General features: G+C 38.0%; 1 protein-coding gene across 1 annotated transcript; it reads left to right on the top strand.

The window, feature by feature from the left end:
* Positions 1-2,685: 2,685 nt before the first annotated feature.
* Positions 2,686-6,887, top strand: LOC103936672 (protein ROOT HAIR SPECIFIC 17). Its single transcript, XM_009346517.3, has 10 exons — positions 2,686-3,446; positions 3,546-3,608; positions 3,706-3,796; positions 4,351-4,427; positions 4,589-4,677; positions 4,769-4,952; positions 5,099-5,280; positions 5,613-5,715; positions 5,830-6,161; positions 6,254-6,887. Exons 1-10 carry the CDS (start codon positions 3,195-3,197, stop codon positions 6,720-6,722), a joined length of 1,842 nt encoding a protein of 613 aa, XP_009344792.2. The 5' UTR covers positions 2,686-3,194; the 3' UTR covers positions 6,723-6,887.
* Positions 6,888-7,464: the final 577 nt, after the last annotated feature.

Below are 7,464 nucleotides of genomic sequence, written 5' to 3'. Positions count from 1 at the left end.
ACAATGGGTTAGCAATAATGTGGTTCAAATTCGCCTTTGTTGAGAATCGAACATGAGACCTCTCATTTACAAGTGAAAAGGAATACCACTAGACTATAGTACTAAGGGCTGGTTTGGTATTGTTGCGCTTTGAAAAAAAAACTGCTTCTGTTGTGCTATGAGAATAAGCAGCTGTGAAATAAGGCAGTATAGTGTTTGATAAACTTTTTTGTAAAAGTGCTTTTGAAAAAAAAAAAAAGTATTATAGTATTTGATAAACTTTTATGTAAAACATATGTGAAAAAAAGTTGGTTTTTCAAAGCTGGGTTTTGTAGCTTTATGTTTTTGGCTTTTTTAACCCAAAACTATGAAAAAAAAACTGAAGCTGAATGTTTACCAAACATAAAAAAGCTCCCAGATTTTTTTGATAGCCACTTTTTTCAGAATCATCTCAGTACCAAACTAGGGCTAAGTGGCTCCTATTAATTACTATTAGATTAGTTTAAATTTTAAAATTTGTGTAATAGATAAATTAAATCAAATTCATCCAATAGTAATCAATAGGGTGATGGGCATCACCATCACTTTAGGGTGACGAGCAAAAATATTTCCCTAATTTGCAAAAATATATCTCTATGACATCTCACATCGCCTAGGGGAGTGATCCTTAAATGCATGTTCTCATCTCTACCTAGCACGAGGCATTTTGGGAGCTCACTAGCTTTGGGTTCCGTAAGAACTCCGAAGTTAAGCGAGAAGGGGGCTTGAGCAATTCTATTATGGGAGACCCACTGGGAAGTTGCTCGTGAATTCCCAAAAACAAAACCGTGAGGGAATGGTAAGCCTAAAACGGATAATATCGTGCTACGGTGGTGGAGCGGACCTGGGGAGTGGTCCCCCCGGACCGGGATGTGATAATTTCCCTAATTTTATACCCACTTTTCTTTTAAAGTTTGGTCAAATATTGTTAGAGTAATGTTCATGAGACTATGTTAAAGTATAACTTTCTGCCACCTTACAATTTAATATCAATTTCAATGTTAATATTATAAAATATTGTGCAAAAAAATATGAGATGCCAGAAAGTTTAAGATGCCAAAACCATTAGGTGCCAAAAAATTAAACTCTCCATGAACTTTCTGCCAATCCATATTTTTAACACAATATTATATAATGTTAAATAGAAGTTAAGATGACATAAAATTAAAAAAGAATGATAATTTGAAAGAACTCGCATTTCTCTTGTTAAGATAATTGTCCGTTTCGTGTTTTGATTTCTTGGCAAACGGAAATCACCAGATTTTTGTAACGTCAAAACGCAAAACGACGAAGGCACGCACTTAAATCACATCGCACAGCGTTATTAACAAGCCCAAAACGACAATTAGCGCGAGGGCGAAAGCGGGCACCGCGCACGTCAGTCCCTGTGTGAGTGTCACTGACGGAAAGGCCGGCTTTCACTTTTCGGTGATTGATCAGCTCCGCCCGCGCTTTTTTGTTGGGATTTGATGTCGCCGTCTGTCCTTGGATTATAAAAAAAAATAAAAAATAAAAAAAAAAAGGGGAAGGGCGCTGAGCACGTGAGAAATGACGGGGAAACAAAGATCTTGCCGGACATAAATAAAGAATCTGGGAATTCGGGTGTGTATAGCGCTCATACCAAAAGTTTTAGGAATCTTTTAACTCATCCCAACCCACTAATCTCACCTAATCATTAGATAATTCCTCCATAAACTCCAAAAAAAAAAAAAAAAAAAAATCTTCCAAGATAAGAATTTCATTAAAGTCGGACTGAAACGTTTACATCTTCCGCCATAACATTAAATAGAAAATCTAGATCTAAAGGTCACCATAAGTAGGAGGCATCATGCTTGAATGCATATGCCACCATCGTATGAGCAACACGATTGCCCTCTCTCGAGGTGCACTCAATTATTTCAATAGCTCATCTTAATTCATTTATTTTTCCTTTTTAATTCATAAAACTGAAATTGCTAATGATAGTCTAACAAAATTATTGTCCGCAAGTGTTACTCTTTGCACTCAAATTCACACATGTCTCCCTATAATATAGATAAATTTAGTTTAATTATTTTATGTTGAATCATGAATCATGATTTTCTTAGAATGCAAATAACATTTTCGTTTAATAGTTCAGAAATTGACTCATAAGATTATTTAAAACGAAGGTTGTTATCCTCACTTTGAAAATGAACCATTTTGCCCTCCTCATTTCTTTATATTTTACAAAAACGGTGCGAGGACAACCATTTTACACTCCTCATCCTTTATATTTCACACTAACGGTTCAAGGGTTATTTGAAATTGGGGTGTGCTATCCACACACCCCATGATAACTTCTGTCCGTTGATTTTCTTCAATTCATCCGATCCGACAACCGAAAATTTAAAAGGTGTGTGAAAAGTAAAATGGGGTATGTGGATATCACATCCCTTGAAAATTTGAAGTGCTAATAACAGCTCAATTTAAAATATGTTCAAGGACTTTGTTTTAGAATTAGATATCTCATCTTAATCATTTATTTTCCTAAAAAGGCTTGAGAAAGTCTAAAACAATGGGATAAGGAGCCCTCCCTATTACCCACTCTTCGCCCACATATTTAGGGAGCAAAATACCACTTATCCAAAATTAAAAGATTAAAAATGGAGGCAATGGGAGCTGATTTTTCTCCTCCTCCCCCCTAAATTAGCTGCAAAATTCCCCTTTGCCAACAAAATTTTAAATCTTTCTAACTTGTGAATTAGATCTTTAAATTTAAAGACTAATTACACTTTTTTATTCAAGGAGTTCATTGAGAATTTATTTTAGTGAAAACATTCAAAATTTTCGCTAGCAAAAATCCCATTGGCTCCTTCAATTTCCTCTCCATGGGTCCCAAAGCAATAGGCCCACTCAAAAGAACAACGATCATCGTAAACTACAGTTGGACGATCAGAAACGCATCATCGTCGGCACTTTGACAATAGTACTGTCTGAGCGTGTCACACGGGAACCAACCCATTAAGAATTACGCGCGCGATGGGTTTTAGGGGAGGGCCCTTTTGGTGAAGCTTGTTTGTTTTCTTGCGGGGGAGGGAAGCGAAGAGGCACAAAAACGCCGTCGTTAGTCTCTGCCGTCGCCGCAGAAGCTTTCCAGCTTCAAATACAACGACTCTATTTCCTCCCCTTTCTGCTCTGCAACAACGCCGCCAACGATGAAGAAGAAGAAGAGAGACGCAATCAACGGCCACAGCTGCATCAACATCACCGCCACCGCCATCGGCGGCGTCGTTTTCAAAACCTCTGTTCTCCGGCGACACTTCCGCCGTATCCGCCACCACGTGTTCCCGCTAATCTCCGCCGTTTCCGGTTGCCTGCTCCTCTTCCTCGCCGCCTTCTCTGTTCTCGCTCCGTCGCCGGTTCTGCATCCTCACGATCACCTCTCGCTCTTACGTCACCTCACCTCGGTACTCAAGCACATACCGAATCACCTCTCAGCTCCGATTTTCTCGGTTTGCTATGATTTTCTTTTTATATGAAAACTGTCTTGTGGTTTTTGCGTTCAGGATGACAATGGCGACGTTGAGGTCTGGCCGAATTCGGAGGAGACGACGAAGTTTCGCGTGCCGGTGCGATATTTATATTTTTGGAGCTGATTTTGCAGAATTTAATTTAATTACTGGCTTTTGCTCTGATTTTTGTTTTGAATTTTTGTTCTGTTTTTAGGAGAGTGGGGGAAGTTCAGGTCGATATTTATGGAGTACAAGGAAATCGGAGCTTTTCTATGGCTGCAGCAATGCCGCCGATAACTTTGCAAGTAAAGTATATTGGATATTCAGATTGAAATTCAATATTAATTGGTGGTTTTGCTTAGGGCTGGTTTGGTATCGCTGAGTTTTGAAAAAAAACTGTTTTTGCTGTGCTGTAAGAATAAACAGTTGTGAAATAAAGCAGCAAAGTGTTTGGTAAACTTTTTTGTAAAAGCGCTTTTGAAAAAAAAAAGCAGTATTATAGTGTTTGGTAAACTTTTATGTAAAACAGATGTGAAAAAAGCCAGTTTTTCAAAGATGGGTTTTGCAGCTTCTTGTTTTTGGTTTTTTTTCATCCAAAACTGTGAAAAAAAGTTGAAGCTAAATGTTTACCAAACATAAAAACAGCTCCCAGGTTTTTTTGATACCAACTTTTTTCAGAATCACCTTAGTACCAAACCAGGCCTAATCTGATTGATTGAAGTCTTGTTTTGTTCATTTCATGGTGTTGTAAACGAATCGATTCTATGCCGTGTGATGAAGTTATGGTAAAGTTTGAATTTTTTATTGTTGGAGCTCTTGTTTAATTTATCTTACCAAAGCAATGCTTTAAATGTTGCAGCTGCTGATGCGAAAACTCATTCGAATCGCTACTTGTTGATTGCTACTAGTGGAGGCTTGAACCAACAAAGAACAGGGGTGAGTTTCTTATTCGCAATTGGGGTTTTTTTGTTTCTTTTAGGCATCTGGTTATAAGTAGCTATTGTTTAGGTCTAATTGATTGGACTTGTATGCTGTAACTATGCGTGTTTTCGCTGTTGGTTCAGTGCTTGATGCTTCCTTTACTGGTTGTATTGCAGATAACAGATGCTGTCGTTGCAGCTTATATCTTGAACGCTACTCTTGTTGTTCCCAAGTTGGACCAGAAATCGTATTGGAAGGATTCCAGGTCAGTTTCCTCATTTTACAGTTAAAGAACACTGTCAATATAAGGGATATAGTCAGCATATTTATAATGCGAATTGGGGTATTTGTTGCAGCAACTTCGATGAAATCTTTGATGTAGACTGGTTTATATCATCTCTTTCGAAAGATGTTAAAATCATTAAAGAGCTTCCAATGAAGGGAGGGAAACCAATGAGTGTGCATACCACTCGAGTCCCAAGGAAGTGTAATGAAAAATGTTACCAGAACCGCTTGGTACCTGTTCTTAATAAAAAGCATGTAAGTGTCTTGCTGAAGAATGTAGCACATTCTCTTTAAAGAATTATAATATGCTTTGAGACCGTGTAGTGTATGAAATTTATATTGGTTGTGCTTTTCAGGTTGCATAGAATTGACAATTGTAGGTTATGCTTTCTAATGTGCAGGCTGTTCAGCTCACAAAATTTGATTACAGACTTTCAAATAGGTTGAATTCAGATTTACAAAAGCTGAGATGTAGAGCCAATTATCAAGCCTTGAAATTTATCAACACAATTAGCGAAATGGGTAAAAAGTTGGTTGAGAGAATGAGAATGAAAAGCAAGCATTTCATTGCCCTGCATCTGAGGTAGACTGCAAATGATTTTTAATTGCTTGTGTAATATTTCCCCAGTATACATGCTAGTATACTATGAGTAAGCTATGCGTTGTACAGAATAATTGCTTGTGCAGATGTTAATTGTTTTTATTTTCCTAATTTACTGAAATTGATACTTTGAGTATTAACGTGTGTTTGTTCCTGAAAAAAAGTTGAACTTTCTGTTTTCTCAGAATAATATACTTGGGTGGGTTGTAATGTACGAAAACCTTGGTTTAGGTTATTTTGGTGGTTGTTAGTGTTGTCCGTAAAAATGTTAGTATGTAGAAAAAAGTTTGTTACATTGGTTAGTTACGTTATAGGTTTGAGCCTGATATGCTGGCGTTTTCTGGATGCGATTATGGTGGGGGAGAAAAGGAAAGGAAAGAACTTGGCAAACTTCGGAAAAGGTGGAAAACTTTACATGTAAGGCTTCACTAATGAGTAATGACTTGGATAATGCCGTTCAGTAATTACCTGTGTATATAATTTGTCTCTGCCTCACAGTTACATTATTTTATGGGGCTACATTGCATGCAGGCAAGCAACCCTGATAAGGTACGAAGACATGGCAGATGCCCGCTAACTCCAGAGGAAGTTGGTCTCATGCTTAGAGCATTAGGTTTCGGAAATGATATTCACTTGTATGTGGCATCCGGTGAAGTATATGGAGGTGAAGAGACAATGGCACCACTGAAAATACTTTTCCCAAACTTCCACACAAAAGAGACTTTATTAAGTAAGGAGGAGTTGGCACCATTTTCATCCTTCTCTTCTCGAATGGCTGCACTGGACTTCATTGTTTGTGATGAAAGTGATGTTTTCATCACCAACAACAATGGCAATATGGCTAAAATGTTAGCTGGTCGAAGGTATTAAAACTCGAGTTACCAATACATTTATTTTTTCACTTGTTCTGTTTTGATTCATGTTTTAGCTGTAACAAGTTTGTCTACTCACGCAGGAGATATTTTGGTCACAAACCAACAATCCGTCCAAATGCTAAGAAACTGTCTCCGTTGTTCATAAATCGTAATAACATGACATGGGAAGAATTTGCATCGAGGCTTCGAACGAGTCAAATTGGATTCATGGGAGAGCCAAATGAGATAAAGCCAGGCAGGGGTGAGTTCCACGAAAACCCAGTAGCCTGCATTTGTAGTGCATCCAACACAAAGGCTAAGGAAGTTCCAATTCTGCAAAATGAAAGTCCTGATATCCTTAAAATAGATAAGGAGGATTATACAAACAAGGACAGTGGTTATGCGACAGATGAGCAAGTAACTGAGGACGAGCAAGATTGGTCTGAGGCTGATTATGATGAAATTACAAATAGGTCTCTAGGGAAAGTGCTACCTAGTGTAAGAGTTTCGGATCCAAGTCTTCTACATAAGTCCGACCAACCAGAAATCGAAGAATTCTTTTCAGACTGAAGTTTGACGACAGGATTTCAATTTTTGGCAAGTTAGCAGTTTTGTCTTAACAAGCTCTTCACCAAATTCTTTGGGTCTTTCTGTCGCCCGTTTTGATAGGTTACTTACATGGGTGAGAGTGATTTATACAATTGAAGTGGCCGTAACAGAAAACCACATTGTACATTCAGGCTTCAGCAGTTCATCATCTTTGGCTTGAAATCACAGTGAGTGATGGCAGACTATACAGGACCATTCAGATTTTGAACCCTGTACAGTGGTTCATGCTCAGGACAACATTGTGTTTTCTTCTTTGATGATTCTTTCCGTAAGGCAGGAACGTATATATGATGGTGATACGAGGGTTTAGGGTTTAGGGTGTGGTTATTATAGGCGCGGAATTCAGGTTTTACTTTCTCTTAAAGGAATGACAACGTATTCGCCTTTTTAAATTGGCTCTACAACTCGCAATTACGCACACAATCCTAATCAGCGAGTCTGATTATCCGTCATGTTTTTCCAAGTTTAACAATAATCAATTTAACCTTTCCAATTTGGAAGTTGTTTTCGTGCTATAAAGAGAACTATTTGAGGAAGGCCAATGAAGTAGTTATTGTTTCCACACTATTTTGCCTGAACATAGTAAAAAGCAGTGGAGCATTTTGCTCCATCTCCAAGTTCAAAGCCATTATACCACGCAAACTCGCAAAAACGCGATTCAAAATCCAGACCCTCGTACCATTATAGTAATCGCTGAATGCGC

This window comes from the organism of the source record quoted next, unplaced genomic scaffold, assembly GCF_019419815.1.
Source record: "Pyrus x bretschneideri cultivar Hongxiangsu unplaced genomic scaffold, Pyrus_bretschneideri_v1 Contig7, whole genome shotgun sequence".
Taxonomy (NCBI): domain Eukaryota; kingdom Viridiplantae; phylum Streptophyta; class Magnoliopsida; order Rosales; family Rosaceae; genus Pyrus; species Pyrus x bretschneideri.
This window is presented reverse-complemented; position numbering and strand designations above follow the sequence as displayed.